Source organism: Ursus maritimus, unplaced genomic scaffold, assembly GCF_017311325.1.
Source record: "Ursus maritimus isolate PB19 unplaced genomic scaffold, ASM1731132v1 scaffold_13, whole genome shotgun sequence".
NCBI classification, from domain to species: domain Eukaryota; kingdom Metazoa; phylum Chordata; class Mammalia; order Carnivora; family Ursidae; genus Ursus; species Ursus maritimus.
Genome location: NW_024423675.1, coordinates 55489060 through 55507689, shown reverse-complemented (window position 1 = coordinate 55507689; position 18630 = coordinate 55489060). Strand labels below are relative to the sequence as shown.

The 18630-nt window shown below is 43.6% G+C and overlaps 1 protein-coding gene across 2 annotated transcripts in view; it reads right to left on the bottom strand.

The window, feature by feature from the left end:
* AKAP12 (A-kinase anchoring protein 12) overlaps positions 1 to 18630 on the bottom strand; it is a 94943-nt gene that overhangs the window by 13789 nt on the left and 62524 nt on the right. The window contains exon 1 of one of the 2 annotated variants that reach the window (XM_040627962.1): positions 8144 to 8183. The exons of the other annotated variant lie outside the window; for it this stretch is intronic. Coding sequence (XP_040483896.1) covers positions 8144 to 8168 — 25 coding nt within the window. The 5' untranslated portion in view covers positions 8169 to 8183. Of the gene's footprint in view, positions 1 to 8143; positions 8184 to 18630 lie in introns of those variants that run through there. 2 annotated transcript variants of the gene reach the window in all.

Genomic DNA, 18630 nt, shown 5'->3' with positions numbered 1-18630 from the left:
TCAGTACTGCCCAGGGTTGGGGGAGGGAAGGATGAAGAGGCAGAGCACATAAGACTTCATATAACAAAACTATAGTTATCCCTTGAACAACATGGGTTTGAACTATGCAGGGCCCCTTATACATGGATTTTTTCAATAAATACAGCACAATACTGTAAATGTATTTTCTCTTATGATTTCCTTAATAGCATTTTCTTTTTCTAGCTCACTTTTATTGTAAGAATAGAGTGGATCATATATATATATAGCATGCAAAATATGTTAGTCAACTACTTGTATTATCAGTAACCCTTCTAGTCAACAGCTGGCTAATAGTATGGTAAGTTTTGCAGCAGTCAAACCCTCTATTTGGATTTTCAGCTCTTAGGCCCCTAACCCCATGACTGTTCAAGGTCAACTATACACTATGATACTCTAAGGGTAGATACATGTGACTATTGTATCATTTGTTCAAAGCCCACAGAATGTATGACACCAAGAGCAAACCCTAATATCAACTATGGACTTTAGGCGATAACGATGTGGCAATGTAGCTTCACCGACTGTAACAAACGTCCCACTCTGGTGTGAGATTTGACTGTGGGAGACGCTATGTCTGTGCGGGGGGGGGAGGGCAGGGAGCATACAGGAACTCTCTGTACTTTCCACTAATTTTTGCTATGAACCTAACACTGCTCTAAAAAATACGGTCTATTTTTTAAAATGGTCACATGACTTGGCCAGTGTCATATGGTAGGGGTGTGGCATCTCTGCTGGACCAAAGCTGGAGGGGGAGCATTAAATACGAACAAAACACAGTTTGTCTTTTTAAAAGAAAAATTAATTCCATATACTTTCAAAGTGTTAAAATGCTTATTTTCCATAAATTACATTTTTATAATCTTAAAAAATATTTTATGTATATATTTGACAGAGAGCACAAGCAGGGGGAGCAGCAGGCAGAGGGAGAAGCTGGCTCCTCACTGAGCAGGGAGCCTGAGACGGGACTCAATCCCAGGACCCTGGGATCATGACCTGAGCTGAAGGCAGACACTTAACCAACTGAGCCACCCAGGCGCCCCAACATTTTATAATTTGTAACAGCCACTCATGACAAGAGAAAGTATTGAGACATGTCAACTCCCATTCTTAAATGGAAAAACTGCTATTACGTCTGACGTAAACAGCACTTCTATTTCAGGATTAAAAAGCTGTTTTTGATGGTTATAGTCATGCTATTTAAAAAGAAGAAAGAACATGTATATCCTACCCACGTACTCACAGAGTCAAAGGATCACTCGACCACCATTTTGCAACCATTATGGTGAAAACTGGATAAGGCAAGATCTATGGGTGCGAAGTGGGGGATGGGAGAGAGTGGGCAGGATATTTACATGCTTACTAGCTGTAAGGGTGGCAAAACCAGCAAAAACTTAACATCAACCCACGTTAGGGCCAGTTGCACACTGTGTGTAAAACCTTGACAACGACACAGCAGCATCTGTAGCTAAGAATGCATAACCTAAAGTGAAAAAGGAGAAAATAAACACAAAGGAATGCAGTGGAAATGGAGAGAGGAGAGCTAAATGCTTCAAACGTGTCAATGTCTTAAAACACAAAAAGACTACAGAAATGTTCCAGATTAACAATGAAGCCAAAGAATGTAACACATAATACCGGCCCCACAGATGGATCTCACGATGCAAGGTAAGAAATGCTAGAATGGACATCGTTAAATTAGCTACAAAATTGGAATAAGGATGACAGATTATATACAACTGCTGTAATGATGTAAATATAGGACACATACTGTATCACGGTTATAAGAGAGAATACATCTCTTCTTAGGAGATACACTTATGTATTAAGGAATAAATGATGTGGATAACTTATCCTCAAAAGCTTCAGACAAATTTCTATCTCCTGCCTATATAAGAGATAACGGGAACCTGTAGGCTGGTTTTTGGTTTTGTTTTGTTTTCCAACATAGAGAAAAAGTAAATAATGAAGCAACTGAAGTACGATGCTAACAATACATGGATCTAGACAAACGGTATATAGATGCTTCCTGTATTGTTTTTTTATTTTTGCAACTTTCTGTAAGTTTGAAGTGATTGTTTAAAAGAAGTACCTAGGGATGTTGTGAAATAGCTATAAAGGTGATTAAAGAGGTATAAAATTCCAGTTATTAAACAATCATGAAGATTAAAGGTACATCACAGGAAATCTATGGTGGTAGATGGCGACTACACCATCGTGGTGAGCATTAAGTAATGTACAGAGTTGTTAATCACTATGTTGTACACCTGAAACTAATAAAAACTAATATAACATTGTAGTTACACTTCAATTAAAAAACACTCAGAAGAATAAACAGGTGCAGACAACTAATAAAAATACAGAAAACAAAAGTAGAGAGGGTGATGGTTCTAAAAGACCATCTTAACCTCACATCACGGGCCATAATATGTTTTATCAATGTATTAATAGAAAAACTACTGTCTCCCAAATTCGGGAATGGGAGAAATTAAAAGAGTGGAAGTTCTGGAGACAGATTTTGTTTTAAATTTCTGCTCCACCACATCTAGCACGGAGCTCTTGGGCCAATTTCCTGAAGTTTCTGTTCTTAGTGTCTTTGCCTAAAACATAGGTCACCTTTAGTACTTCCTGCTAGGGCTTGTTAGGAAGTATCTGTTGGTTGTAAGATAAAACAAAAACTCTATAATGTTTTTTTTTTCTTCACTGTCTTCTTCAGAATGGAGCGACTTAATTTTAATCATTTTTTTACCAATTAGAAAATGATCTGTATAAAGTGCAGGAGATTTTCAAATTCGGAAAACTGGGAACGACATGCCTATAGACAGTGTCCAGAGATGATCACTATTAATAACTCAGAATGTTTTCTCCTGGCTAACTAAGTTATTCAAGGGTTTTCAAAATTATGATATAATGGCCGAAAAATTTATTTTTACACCCTCCTTATTGGTAAATAATTTATTGGTCCAATTTTTCACCACCATGCTGTGCAGTAAACATTCAGGTGTAGAAATCACTGCCCAAACCCCTGAGCAAGTGTCTGAACAGAAGAGGGCAGTATTGAACAGTTTTCAACTCCGCCAAGCTGGAAGCCGTGCACATCCAATCCTAGACCAGGACCAGAAAACCAATCAAAAACCTACCAATCCATACAGCTTAGTCGCCTTTTCAAATTCTCTATACGTGAATGCCATATTGTACCTGTGTGTACCTCTGATCCCCAACATCGATACTAAGGGAAAACACGGGGCACAGACATCCTGAGTTGGCTCCCCCCCTCCTGTTCATTATTTGCACCACATTACCCCATTGTGGACCAAGTGTGGGTCCAACAGGGCCACAGCCCTTCTTTTTGGGTTGAACTCCGTCCCCTGCTTTTCCAGGTCAGCAGTACATAGTACATTTCCCAGGTGCTGCCAGAAGGGGGAGGACTCCCGAAAGACCATCCTCATTCCCTTCCCTGTTCTAGCTTGTGGTTAACAGAAACCTTTTTCCAGGCATTTTTATGTGCTGTCAGCATGCTGGTTCTGAAGGAGTTAAAGATCAGAGCCCGGTAAGCAAACCTGCTGGCCCGGTTTGGGAGGGTTGCTGCTGGGAGTGAAGGCAGCAGGGGAGAGACAGAAGCCTGGTGATAATAGTATCTTGCAGGAAACACAGGCCGGTGTTCACCTACCCAGATTCGCTCAGTAGAATCCATTCACAACCAGACTCAGAAATGCTTCATTAGTAAATTTACCTTGTCTGCTATAGTTTTCAACGTATCAGTTCCATCTAGTATTATCTGCCTTAGATGTGTCGGATTGCATGGGAAGAGGACAATCAAAAGGCTTGATCATTTAAGCATCACTGATTCCGGGATGCACTTTCTTGGTACCCCAAAAGGTCCTTCCCCAGAAACAAGTGATTTTAGAGTAGGCCTTTCTGACACACAGTACCACTCATGGGGGATTTAGACCTTTCAAGGTCAAAAATCAAGAACAAAAATGTATGGACTGTGGAATATTAATGAAGTCAAGTAAATGTGAGAATACATGAAAAGTATTTTTAATGATGTCTCAAAGACGAAACTTGAAATCATTTATGGCATAGAAATCCTACTTTGGTAGAGCACCACGAAAGCTTTTAGGTGTTACTTTCCAGTAACTCTGTTTAATCTCCAGATAAATGTCCTGTTAGTCCATCTCAATTTACAAAATCAATCATAAGAGATCTCTAAGGTGCATGGGCAAATTTCCATTTTCCTTATGAAACTGTCATCATCCCCCTACTTCCCAAGTTACAAAAGACACATGATCCCCCCCCAAAAAAAGTCAGAGGACTCTCACGGAAGCTGTGTTCCACACAAGCCACGCCCCCCCCAGCTCCACATATGCGAAAAACAGTTGCAGGTCCAAAACCTACAAGGTCTGCTCTCTTCCAAATACTTAAGACATAAAAAGTATAACTTATTTCTACTTCAGATGTTTAAAAGAAAAAAAAGACAAGAAATAGGTCATATTATATATCGCAAAATTGTAACGCTTTTATCCAAACGTAGCTCTCAAATTCCCGCCGCACAGCGACAGTCAGTTTTCAGAGAAAAAGTGCAATATTGTAAAAGCTACAACATTAATTTCTTAAGTTTAGAGCAACCAGTGCGCCCTGTTCTGCAGGCACATCAGGCCTGCTTGCTGCTGACATCTGGATCTGGTTAACGTTCTCCTACAATCTGCAGCATTGGCCTGGATTTTTTCCAGAAATTCTCTACATTCTAAATCCATCCCTTATATCCTACACACCCAATTCCCCATGTTGTAATGCTCATTAACCACAAAACCTCAAAGGGGAGACATTTAACTGGGATGAAAACTCAGAGAAGCAGGACCCCATGTAGGAGGGGTACAGGTGACGGTCCCCGCTTGTCCCAGCCTCAAGAGTGGTGCTGAATGGTCCCTTGTACATCTGGGCAGGCATACAAAACAGGGACACCATTAGAGCAATATTAATATTCTTTACAAAGTACTCTACAGCTGTGCTTCTTAGTAGCTGTGGAACACCAACGGAGTTGTCATCTTTAAAAATCCACTTTCTGCAGGATTATTGTACGGAATAGTGAGAATGGTGGTAGTTATTACTCTCGCAGGTGTGAGACTCATTGCAATGTCTCACATGTCTCTAAACAACTAACCTGCCTCCTTGGCAGACAGCAGCAGCCATGCAGAGGATTTTTTTTTTAATCTTGTAAAAAGATTTGCACAGAGAAAGGCATTATAAATCTGGAACTTGCATGAACGTTGGGGGACTCTTCCTTCCCCAGTTTATTTTAGAGACAAAGCGTCACGCTCCCCTAATTCCCCATGATACTCCACGGTTAAGCCTCAAAAAAGTATGTGAGTTAGAAAAAATAGGGTAGGTATTTTCAAAGAATCTTTCAAACTTCAATAAGCATTTTTTTCCTGGCATACCATTAACGGGTTGGTGGGGAAGATAACACTTCCATCATCATATCTGATCACTTATTTTCTAGTTTTTTAAAAAAAAAATTATTTATGGGGGCGCCTGGGTGGCTCAGCCGTTAAGCACCTGCCTTCGGCTCAGGGCGTGATCCCAGGGTCCTGGGATCGAGCCCCACATCAGGCTCCTCTGCTGGGAGCCTGCTTCCTTCCTCTCCCACTCCCCCTGCTTGTGTTCCCTCTCTCACTGGCTTTCTCTCTCCCTGTCAGATAAAAAATAAAATCTTAAAAAAAAAAATTTATTTACGTAATCTCTACACCCAGCATGGGGCTCGAACTCAGGACTCTGGAGATCAAGAGTTCCATGCTATTCTGACCAAGCCAGCCAGGTGCTCATGCTTTGTTTTTGTTTGTTTGTTTGTTTGTTTGTTTAAGATTTATTTATTTGTCAGAGAGACAGAGAAGAGCGAGCGCGCAAGCAGGCGGTGCAACAGAGGGAGAGGAAGAAGAGGGCTCCCTGTTTGGCCCTGGGGATCCAGGACCCTGGGATCATGACCTGAGCCAAAGGCAGATGCTTAACCCACTGCGCCACCCACGCGCTGCCTACTTTCCAGTTGTAAGCTAAGTATTGCTCATGAGATGTGAAGTTAGATGTCAAGAAGGACCAAGTTCCTATGAGAATACGCCATCATTTCATAATTCAAGTTCTGCTGCCTTCATTTCACTGGTCTGGAGCAAGGGGGTGGTGAGGAGTAACAGTGACAGCTTTTCCCTTTCAGAAAAGGAAACTCATTCCTAAGTACAAAAATATTATCAGTCTGATCCCTTCCTGTTCACTGTGAAATTTAAATGCTCCACGCATAACGTTAACACTTGAAGAGGACTAGAGTAACCCTCTTTCACATTATTTAGTTGAGTAATCTGGTATTTAATACTTAATGCCATTTTCAAAAGCCTTTGTTGCTTTTCAAGGTTCTGACCAACTAAAGACTAGTCATTATAAATCTTCCTTATCAGCATAACTTGCAGAAGGGGAAAGAAATGACAGTTCAAACTCCCTTGGTTCACTACAAAAAAATCTGGAGGTAAGAATTTCTGTGCACTTTCTTATTACTAGGAAAAAGTACCAAATTTTACCCGTCCTCCATACCAGCATTGTAATAGAAGAGAAACTCAGAAAGCAACAGACCTAGTTACTTGAAGTTGCCTTAGTGAGACCATCCTTCCAACTGTTTCCATTCATTCGTCAGTCCACTGGGATGATCTGACCAATTTCTGAAAGCCCCGCAAGTATCCCAACTTTGTTACCTCTTAATTACATCGAAAAAGAAACACCTTCCTTTCCCATAAGAAACTCAGCATGTGATAAACCAATCAGGGAGTGAATATAATAAAGATCATGCTCTACGCAAAAAGCACCAAGAAGAAAGTTATAATCATAGAAGCCCCCCTCCCCAGCCACGGCACCCCACAAACCACGCTCTCAGGCAGCCTCTCTCAGGGTTTGGCACGGCTATGTTTCACTCAGAGAAAAAGTAATGATCTAGAAAAAATGAAACATTTTGGTTTTAATTTATTTTGTACAGTCTATTTAATAATAAACTCTAGTTATCTCATAAACATTTGTGCTATACAAATGGAAGAAAGGCTTATGGCATTAACGGAGGGAAGGAATTCTAAGGAAATCTCAAAGTAAACAAGCTAATCTATAGGAAGTGAGAGATATTTTTAGTTTTGCTAAACTTTCACATTCATTTAAAATTCCACAGAAGAACCAGGCTTTGCAGAAGCCATTATACTGAGAAAAATGTGAAATCTAGAAATTCCATACAGCATTTTTAAGAAAAGATATAGATTTGATGAGCAGGGATCTCAAACAATTAGAAAAGAGCAGGTCTTAGAAATATAAATTAGCCAATGGGCGTTTATGCTTAAGTGGCAAAGAGAGGAGAAAACAGGCAGGCAGGTTGCTAAGGAGTCAGGCTACAGCACAACTGCATAAACGACCAAATATCAAGTTAGAAGAGCTGTCAGCACTTTCTACAAGTCTGATATATGTAAGTCATTTGCTAGACATACGAATTAAATATTATAATTCATACTTACAGCCAGATTTCTAGAAAGCATGCTTTAAAAACATACATTTTTGCTGTAAGTACCTAAATGCTGCTACCTTCTAGCCATCAACTTTATACTATGTGTTCATTAAAACCGCCATTTAAACCAGAGCTAACACTGTAGTCCCCTAAATCACCAAGTGCACCTTCACTGAAAGTTTCTAATAAGCAGGTCAAAATGCCTTTACAAAATAAACAGGAATTTACTTTTTTAGGACTACAACCAGTGATTAGGCTTTCACAACCTATTTTCAAATTCACCCTAATCTAACCGATATCTCTTCAATTGTTGCTGTTCTGCTCCCCCCCAAGCGCCCCAAATACACTCAAGGTCTCCCCTAAGTACAGGAAGGAAGATTCCTGTGTAGCCAGAAAGAAAACGCTGGGTGTGTTGGGATCTTACTGAGCCAAAGAGAGAATGCTCTTGTGACTGGAAAGTCAGCAAACACAGAAATGAATGCCCATCGGTGTGTTCAGCCACGGACCTCGAAGCTCTCCACCCCAGTGCAGGTTGAGGGAAGAAAGCACTTACTCCACGTGCCACGAAGGCGGAACACAGCAGCTCGGCACCTGCCTTACCTGTGATTGTGAGGATCCCCAGCATAGTGACTAGCACACCTCCAGATGAGAACAACAGCTGGCCCTCTCCCTCCTTCGGCGGCTGGCTGAAGCGGCACGGGGTCCTGCCAACCCCGCGCAGTCTGGCTGTGATCAGAAACACGTACGCAAGTACGCGCCAAGCCACCCTCGGAGGATTAGGGAGAATTAAACGTGCCTTCGGAGCCGCAGCAAAAAGGGAGGGAGGCTGCATTTCCCCGGCTAATTATAGGCGGACCCACCCCCGGCCGCCCACCCAGCGGCGGGCCGGGCCCCGCCCCCTGCGCGCCGGGACTTGGCACCGCCCGAGTCATGTGTTTCATTTTAAAGAAGAGGAGCCCTCCCCGGAGCTGGTCTCCGTTCATGGTCACCGAGGCTCTGCAGAGAGACCTGGGGAGGGTTTCAAACTTGCTGGGATGAATAACCCAGAGTCAGCAACATGTTATCTGAACCGTTACTTCATTCCTGGCGCGGATTTACTCGTGTCTCAACTTTTAGCATTACTGAAAGCAAATAACAGACATTACATTCTGCGACCAAATTTTTTTTATACCGCGTTCTGTATACCTTGTTTGTGTAAAGGCCGATGAGGTGCAAAACACCGTTCCCTTTTTAGCACCTATAGTATTTTACATTTTCACCACCTGTTGGACACACACGGGCTGCACTCAGTGGGCTGAGGGATGGCCGCTGATCTCCGCTGTCCCATTTCTTCAAGTCCTTGAGAAGGTGTTACAAGGCAAACTTTGTGTCTCCAACGCTGAATCCAGGAGACTTGTAAAAAGCCCCAAAACTGGAGCAATAGGTTTGTTTGCTGTTGCTCATTTTATGGTACAAGTTAACTAAATTTTTAGATCAAACTATGCCATATTCCAAAATACAGACACTATCAAATCTCTAATATTCAAGCACACAACATGGAAATCAGTCAGAACCTACAATAAACACGAATAAAATGTCAGGCAGCCTCGAATTCTCGAATTCTTTCTTCCTGAAACTTTAGAACGTTCCCTATAAAGACACAAGATAGGTGATAAACAAGTCTTACAAGTTTGACATGGTTTCGTATGTCAATGTTCTGTGAGGGTAAGTCCACTCAGGCCCCCTGACTTCCTCTCCTTTTCATCCTTGTCCTATTTATCACCTCATGCCTCGCCTGCCTTGCCTGCCTCACCTCATTACCAGGGGCTTTTCCCCTAAGCCAACAAAAGAAAGGTTTTATCACTGCTCTTCTCTTCAAACGGAGAAGCTCAGATCTTATTCATTACTGCTTAGGGGGGGCAGAGAGCCCTGGGGTGGACCAGATGGGCGCAGTCAAGAGAAGGGTGAGGAAGAAGTATCAAGAAAAAGCCGAGCACGGGGATGCTGGCTGGCACCTAGTTGCGCCTCCTGGCCACCAGGGGGCGCAGCGCACCACGGTCAGGCCAAAACCGAGCAAAGTTAAGGAGGCAACGTAGCCAGTAATCAGACCGCGTTACAAAAATCAGCTTCAGCCTCTCTGTTGACCCGGCTTCCCTCTTATATTCCAGCGAACACCCAGACAGGCCATTAAGTGCCCCCAGGGAACGGAGTGGCGAGCTCCCTGTCCTGACGCCTGTGATCTGATTCCCAGAGCAAGCCACATCCTAACCTTTCATCTTCCCTGGAGGACTCTTAACTGGGGTTCACAAATTGCCTCAATTATACTGGGAGTCTGGTGTGTGTGAAATACTGCTGGTGGAACAGTCCCTCTGTAGTCCACACACTAAGAAGGGGACAGGGCAGCTCTGCATTTCTCCCCTCCCCCCACTTGCCACCCCCAGCCCAGCCCTGGGGAGTTCTGGCTGTACAGATTATAGATAAGAGACTCTGGAGGCTGCACTGGTGGCCTTCATTAAATGACTGGTCTGGGGACGCCTGGGTAGCATAATGTCAGTTAAGCATCTGCCTTCAGCTCTGGTCATGATCCCAGCATCCTGGGATCAAGCCCTGCAGCAGGCTCCTTGCTCAGCGGGGAGGCTCTTTCTCCCTCTCCCGCTCCCCCTGCTTGTGCTCTCTCTCTCTTGCTCTCTCTTACTCTGTCAAATAAATAAATGACTGGTCTACAGCCTTCCCAAGCATGTGTATCAGCCCAAATAGTGTGTCCCCAGGTGCAGCCCACACCCCTTCCCTGAACTCTCTCCCAGGAGCCCCTGGCTACCTCAGGGATCTGGGGTCTCAGTTATGCCTCATTTCTCGGCACCAGCTGTTCGGGACAGCACATGGCCATCATCTGGTGCCACCCCTGAAATACACCTGTTCCACTTACGGGCACGTCTGTTGATTCTGACCTTACTTAACTGTGTTACCAGGTCCTTTCCTTCCTATAAGCCTAAGATCGAACAAAACCACAAGCAACACCTGCTCCACTGAGCTGGACTGGAAGAAATGTCACTAGCTACCAATTTCAGGCCCCAAATAACATTTACGAAGATAAACATATGGCTGTGTAATGCTGTTAAAACTTTTTTCTTCTTAGGACATTGGTAGAGACGCTGACACATCTCATCTAGCCCTCCTAAAGGACGAGTTAAAACCACAAGGCAGAGCAAGAGATCATCGGGTGGCCAAGTTGACGACTCTCTTGGCAGACAGTTCTCCTTTGATGTCCACTTCTAAGAGTAAGCAAGGACGGGGTGTGTGACACAGAGCCGCCTCTATCCGTCTGCATTTACAAAGAAAGTCATCCATCAGTATGAAAGCGGGGCTAAAGCTCAGACCTAAGGTCAATATACAATGCAGGAAACTTTCTTCTGTTACTACTTCCAGTCCCTGTTCTTGTTAAATCAAGATTTTAGAGGAAGAGATCATCACCCAAAGCAAAAATTATGGGAAAATGTTTACCATATTGCAAACAGGCAGAGGACAGCAAAGGTGTTTTTCCCTAATCTTCATGGTTCATTCAACAAATATTTGCCACGTTCTTGCTCTGTGTTAATTACACTGTGCACCCAGGGATACACTTAGCTATTATTCTTTGGCCTTGGGGGCTCATCCAGTGGTAGACACATCTGGAGGCAGACACGGGCACACTCCATCCAGTATAGCTCATTGCTAACAGGTTTGGGGGTTCTTTAGGAGAGAACCAAGATGTTCTAAAAATTCATTGGGGTGGTGGTACAATTCTGTGAATATACTACAAACCACTGCAATCTATGCTTTCAATGAGGCAATTGAAATATATGAATTGTATCTCATTAAAGCTTTTTTTTCTTTTTTTAAGGAATTTTGCACTAATTCTAAAGGCTCCAAGGGCCCATGGGAGGCTTTGGAGCAGAGCTGACACATAATTTGAACCGTGATATTAAAAAGGTACAGGGCAGTAATGGCAAGGAGGAGGACACATGACAAGGTAGGAATGGGCAAGGCGTCAAAGGTCATGTGCTAACGGAAAGATGCCCATGAGGTCAGGGGAAGGCAGCTGAAGTTGTGCAAATCTATGAGATCATCTGAACGTAATGATGTAAGTAAGAAAGGTCTGGAACCCCGAGGAAGAGGAATTTGAAAAAGGACGGAATACGGACAGAGATTAGAGGCCATCAAGGAGGAAGTGCCATCAGAAACCAAGGGTGGAGTGGACTAAAGGTGGAAAAGGTGGTCAGCAGTCTGGTGTGTCACACAAAGCAGGGAAACAGGTCAGGAACTCGAGCGGCCTCGGTCTGCAGGGTGGGAGGTCCAGGAGACGAATAACCACCATAAAGATGAGTGCTTTACTCTCTTTCCTGAGGGGGAGGAGGCAGGGGCCCGTAAAACAGAATGAGAACTGATGCTAAGTTCCCTAACTGCCTGCCTCCAAGGGGGTGAGTATTAAACCCAAGTGTGAGAACTGGGGAAATGGGAAGATGCAGACACCATACCCAGGCCTCCGCACGCCCTTTCACTGCCTTTCCAAGGTGGCATTATCATGGAAGAAAAGCAACCAAAACCCGTGAGGTCTCTTCCTCAGGCGAAAAGACAGCAGGTGAAACCTAAGGGAGCGTCTTCACCACTGTGACTCCTTTTAAAGGCTTCCAGGGGCGCCTGCGTGGCTCAGTCCATTGAGCGTCTGCCTAGGGCTCAGGGCTCGATCCCAGTACCCTGGGATCATGACCAGAGAGACCCACGTTGTCGTGCTGTCTCTCTGCCCCTCTGCCCACCCCCATGCTCTCTCTCTCTCAAGTAAGAACATCTTTAAAAAAAAAAAAAAAAGCAGGGGCGCCTGGGTGGCACAGCGGTTAAGCGTCTGCCTTCGGCTCAGGGCGTGATCCCGGCGTTATGGGATCGAGCCCCGCATCAGGCTCCTCTGCTCTGAGCCTGCTGCTTCCTCTCCCACTCCCCCTGCTTGTGTTCCCTCTCTCGCTGGCTGTCTCTATCTGTGTTAAATAAATAAATAAAATCTTTAAAAAAAAAAAAAAAGCAAAAAAAAAAGCTTCAAGATAATCTAAGGGTGAGCTGAACGCTGCCAAGAGATGGACACCAACACTGTCTCGATGACACGGGCAAGTCACGTGCAGGTTGGGTAGGTTCTCCCGGGCTCTGCCCCCAGGCTATAAAACTGGACAAATACCAGCTAATCGAATTTTATGGTCCAGCTGAATTGGACATGTTTATATAGACATGGTTACTCTGACTCAAAATCCTCAAGACAAATAATGTGAATAGCTCCTCAAAGGGACTGTCGTAACACAACAGAAAAGCTAAAATGGTATTTAAAAATCACTTCACAGTACAGTTTAAAACAAAGCAAGGGGAAAACATTTAAAAACTCAATACAAATAATAAACGTGATGTAATTCAAGTATTATTTCTCCCCTTATTGAGTCCATATTGTTACATCCTTTGATTTGGCCATTTTGTTTCTGCGAAACAGACCAAATTAGAGGCACAGATTTACATATGAGAATATTTACTGCTTGGGGTGTACAATATTTGAAGAGCCTAAGTGTCCCACTAGTAGGAAAACGGTGTCTCTAATCCCTTCGCTGGAAAATTTGCAAAAAGAATATCTTTGAAGCAGTTAATGACAAGGAAAATGGCTATATTGATAAAGAAGTCCATACCTTTGTTCGGGGTGAAAAGCACAATATAAACTACATATTGAATATAATCCCAATTCTGCTTTTTATTTTTTCATTTTTTTTAAAGATTTTATTTATTTGACAGAGACAGAGAGAGCACAAGCAGGGGGAGCAGCAGAGAGAGAAGCAGACTCCCCACTGAGCAGGGAGCCCGATGCAGGACTTGATCCCAGGGTTCTGGGATCATGACCTGAGCGGAAGGCAGACGCTTAACCAACTGAGCCACCCAGGCGCCCCCAATTCTGCTTACGGTGCATGTATGTACGTTAGGCTGAGGAGGAAGGCCCAGAATGAAAAATAACAACAGCAAAACATAGTGGAATTATGGACAATCTCTCATTATTTTCCTTTTTTTTTTTTTTAAACTAGGCTCCACCTGGGGCTTGAAACTCACAACCCTGAGGCCAAGACCTGAGCTGATATCAAGAGCCAGACGCTTTACCAACTGAGCCACGCAGGTACCCCGACAGTTTCCTACATTTTACAAATCTTCCACAATTGTTACTTTTATGGTTAGAATGCAAGCTCATTTGACACCTGGCTTTGGGGAGGACAGGGTGGGGTCCAGCACTACCAGACCTTGAACCCCCGAGCAAGGCCTCTGATATTCTACAAAACTGCACTGTGGTCCAAAATATCATGATCTTCAACTCTCCAATCACTGGAACACAGAAATTAGCAAGCCGAAAGGAGACTGAAGTTTAAGTGTAATCTTTTAAAAATTATGAAATAGAAACTTCCAGATCTGGTCACGTACATGAATAGGAATCAATTCTTTCCTGAATGCCTCGCGTTCGAACCCTCCATTCATCTTAAGTCTGAACACCCCTGTCTCTGGCATTGTCAAAAGAGGATTCCACAGTCTGAAAAGCTGGCTTCTAGTTCTGACTCTGTTGGTTCTATGGCTAGGGACAAAGTATTGAAGTCTCTGGGCTTCAACTGATGGGAAAATAAATATATCACCCACGGTAATGTTATTCTGAGGTACAAATGAAGGTTAACACTAGCACTACTGAGTATATTCTAGAAGCAGAATAAATGTTAGCTGTTAGCTCACTTTAAACCATACACTTCAAAACAACAACAACAAAACAAAAACAAGAAAAAACCATGCACTTCAACACAGGTGATAACTGCTTCCGATGAGAAGAACACTGGTCCATGATGGGGAGGCTATGTGTGTACGAAGCACAGAGAGTAGATAGATACACAGTACCGAAACTGATATACAGTACATCTGTGCTATCCAAATACTACGGGGGGAGACTAGGAAATATCTGAAAAGATTCCTTACTGGAGCGATAATGAAAAAAAAGGCTGAAAAATACTGCTTTCAATATAGATAAGCCTCATTTTGAAGAACCTTTGAAAAATATTTCTGGAAAGGCAAGAATGCCCCTTTATCATCAATATTTCAGAAATGCATCCCAAGGGGTGCCTGGGTGGCTCAGTCGTTAAGTGTCTGCCTTCGGCTCAGGTCATGATACCAGGGTCCTGGGATGGAGTCCCATGCCGGCTCCTTGCTCAGCGGGGAGTCGGCTTCTCCCTCTCCCCCTCCACCTCCCCCTGCTCATGCTCTCTCCCGCTCTCTCTCAAATAAATAAAATCTTTACCAAAAGAAAAGAAATGAAAAAAAAAGAAAGAAATGCACCCCAAGAAGAGAAGTATCATCTTGAGCTAGAAGTAATCACTCTGAGCATCTTTTCCTCTCGCTTTTCCAGAAGTGAAAGAGAGGATCTTAATTTGCCTGAATTCTTAACAGAAAGCAGTCGGGGAGTCGGGGTGGGGGAACCAGCTGCAGGTAGACTCGGAGCAATGGGAGTGATCTGCCCAGCGCCCCTGGCATTCCACATCTGTCCTCCTGAACCAGGGTGTGAACCTCCAAGAAAGCCACATACACAACTTAAAGTTTTAGAGTAGCCCCATCAAAATGAGTAAAAACAAAAATTGAGGTTAATTTTATTATGCTTTATTTAACCCAATATTAACATAATGTTACAGCCACACGTACTCACTATAAAAAATGATTCATGAGCTATTTCACAATCTTTTTGTTGTACTAGGTCTTTGACACCCAGGATGTATTTTATTCACAAAGCACATGGCAAACAGTATTAGCAGAATTTCAAGTGCTAAATAGTGACAGGTGGCCAGAGAACAGCTCTGAAACTTCAAACCTAACTGAACATTCCCCCTCTTTTTTTCTTTTTCTCTCTCTTTTTTAAAGTAGAACTTATGACCCTGAGATCAAGACTCACAAGCTCTACCTCGGGGAGCCAGCCAGGGGCCCAGAACGTTCCATTCTTTCTGCCACCTTCCCAGTAACAGTCCTATCCCTGCTTTAATTTCCTCGCCTTTGAGACAGAAATTACCAAGATACCCCACCACAGAAGCGCCCTCACTACCTCAGTGCCCAGTTTAGAGGGGGCCCTTCCACTCTCCTAGAATTCTCCAGCCTAAGCCCAGATCCAAGATACAGATGAATGGGTGAAGGAAATGTGATCCCTGCACACAGGGGAATGTTACTCAGCCTTAAAACGGACAGAGATCCTGTCACATTATTACAACTTAGCCAAACCCTGAACACATGATGCTAGCGGTGAAATAAGCCATTCGCCCAAGGGCAGATCCCTCCTCTATGAGGCACCTAGAGTACTTCAATTCAGAGACAGACCACGGGGACTGCCAGGAACGGGCGCAGGGAATGAGGGAATGAGATCTTGTTTTTCACGTACAGACCTCCAGTTTCACAAGATCAAAAGGGATCTGGAGACGGATGGTGCCGATGGTTATACACGGAAATGTGCTGAATGCCACTAATCTGGGTGCTTAAAAGTGGTTAGCGTGGCAAATTTTGTTACAGGTGTTTTACCACAATTTTTAAAATTTTATTTAAGGAAAAAAAAAAAAGACCCTAGGTCCCCCCCCCCGCCAGTCTGTATGGCCAGACATTCTTCACTCACCTTTCCCAGAGATGACAGGAGTGAAACGTGGTCTCCAGGCCAAGAAGGTGGGAGGTAAGGGGAGCAGAGACTCGAAGGGACACCAGAGCACGCCATTACGAAAAGCAAGAGGAATTTACATACCCCACTCCCAGACTCTCTCCCTCATGAGGCTCCAGAAATGAGCCTGAATACTCCAGGAAACAAGAGTCTTCTTGGGGGAATTGCACCAGCCCAAGAATAGACATGTTAACATCAACCAGATCACCATCCAGGGATGGCCACCTTGCCCCAGTAACACAGACCCCAACCAGTTCTTATTTTTTATTCTTATTTATTTATTTATTCATTCATTTGGAGTGAGAGAGGAGAGAGAGAGCATACAGGAGCAGGGGGGTGGGGCAGAGGGAGAATCTTAAGCAGCCTGTATGCCAGCATGGAGTCTGATACGGGGCTTGATCTGAGCCAAAATCTAGAGTCAGACACTTCACTGACTGAACCACCCAGGCGCCCCCCCCAACCAATTTTTACACATGACAAACCAGCCCCCAATCAGGTACGTAACGAAAACACCTATTATGAAAGACAAAAAAGCAATTGGGAAGAGACAGGCAATGCAGAGAATAAACCTTCAAAGCAATCCTCAGAAAGATAATGCAGGGGCGCCTGGGTGGCACAGCGGTTAAGCGTCTGCCTTCGGCTCAGGGCGTGATCCCGGCATTATGGGATCGAGCCCCACATCAGGCTCCTCCGCTATGAGCCTGCTTCTTCCTCTCCCACTCCCCCTGCTTGTGTTCCTTCTCTCGCTGGCTGTCTCTATCTCTGTCAAATAAATAAATAAAATCTTTAAAAAAAAAAAAGAAAGAAAGAAAGAAAGAAAGATAATGCAGCCAAGAAAAAAACAGGATATTTCAACAATGAATGTTTAGGAAAAAAACTCAGTTCTTAGAAATTAAAAACAAAATAATGAAATGAAATCTAGTCTTTAGGACATTTTCCCAGATAATAGAGCCAAATACAAAGAGATAAATAATAGAGAAAAAAAAAGTTTTAATGAGGGCCATTCCAGAAGGTCTAAAATCTGAATGATAGTAATTCCAAAAAGAGAACAAAGAAAAAGAGGGGAGTGGATGAAATAATTTCCCAGAAGTGAAGGGCATGGGTTTCTCGACTGAAAGAACTCCTAAGAACCCAGCATGTGATAAATGGCGTCACAAGGAGATCTATCACTGTAAGATTTTCAGAAGATTTTTAGGACAGAAAGGACACTATAAGCCACCCGAGGGATTAAGAAGCTGGTCAGCATCAGATTCCCACAGCGATCCATGTATCAAGACGACACTTCGAGAATCCTAATGCATTTGAGTAATGAATGGAAAAATGAACACAACTGGTGTGTGTTTAAGGCCAAAAATTTGACACACATGAGGAAAACGTTGCTCTTTTGTAAAAAGTTCATTCACCGAGCTCAGACAATGAGGCCACCAAGCTGGGCTCGGCGGAAAGCTACTAATGTGGAAAGGAAAGCATCTTCAATTTCTTCGTGACAGGCAATTATTTGCAAAGTGGACATGATCTTACTCTGGTCTTTAGCCCACCGTGCAGGCTGTGTGCTGAGGATCCTGGTGAGTGAACGCTGAAGGAGTGACTGTAATTCCAACACTAGAAATATGTATCGAAGTACATTGACATTTTCTTCACCCTACTTGGCTTCGGCTCATTTAGCAACATCCCTGATACGGAGCCTCCTTTATATGCTTCTCCATCCAAGTACTTATCTCCTCTCGAAGCCATTCTTTTTTGGTACGTAGTCCTTGATGGAAAGCCAACTAGGTTCTCACATTCGAAAGAGCTGGAGAAATTTAACGATTCTTAAAAGGCGGGAATATTGAAATTGAAACCCAGTTATACTTGGCAAGCTTCCATCAAGCACATTCACACTCAAAATATATAATAAGCCCCTGGCATTTCTCTTTAAATGGGAGACGGCTTATTTTCTCTGGCAATGTTTTGCCTAGAGGAGAAAAGATTAAAGGAAAAGACAGGATCAATGTTTTCAAATACTTAGAGGGCCACCCTGTGGAAAAGGGAGTTGAGTTTGTTCTATACAGCTCCAGAAGGCAGCACAGCTGGGGGGAGGCATGTTTTCCCTAAGGTGGAGTAACTGGCTTCCTGTTATGGAGAAACTCCCTAAATCTGTGTTTAGGCAGAAGAGCCTCCTGCATGGGGGGCAGGAGCCTGGTCTAGACCACCTCTAAGTTCCCGTCCACTAAGGCCACTGAACCCTGACTTTGCAGTTCTGCCAATCATGCAGACAGGTGTCCTGGGCTGAACTGTGCCCTCTCCAAATTCAGACGTTGAAGGCCCTACCCCCAGCACATCACAATGTGCTTGTATTCAGAGAGGGGGTCAAGTTAAAGAGACCGTTATGGTGGGTCAAATCCAACCTGAC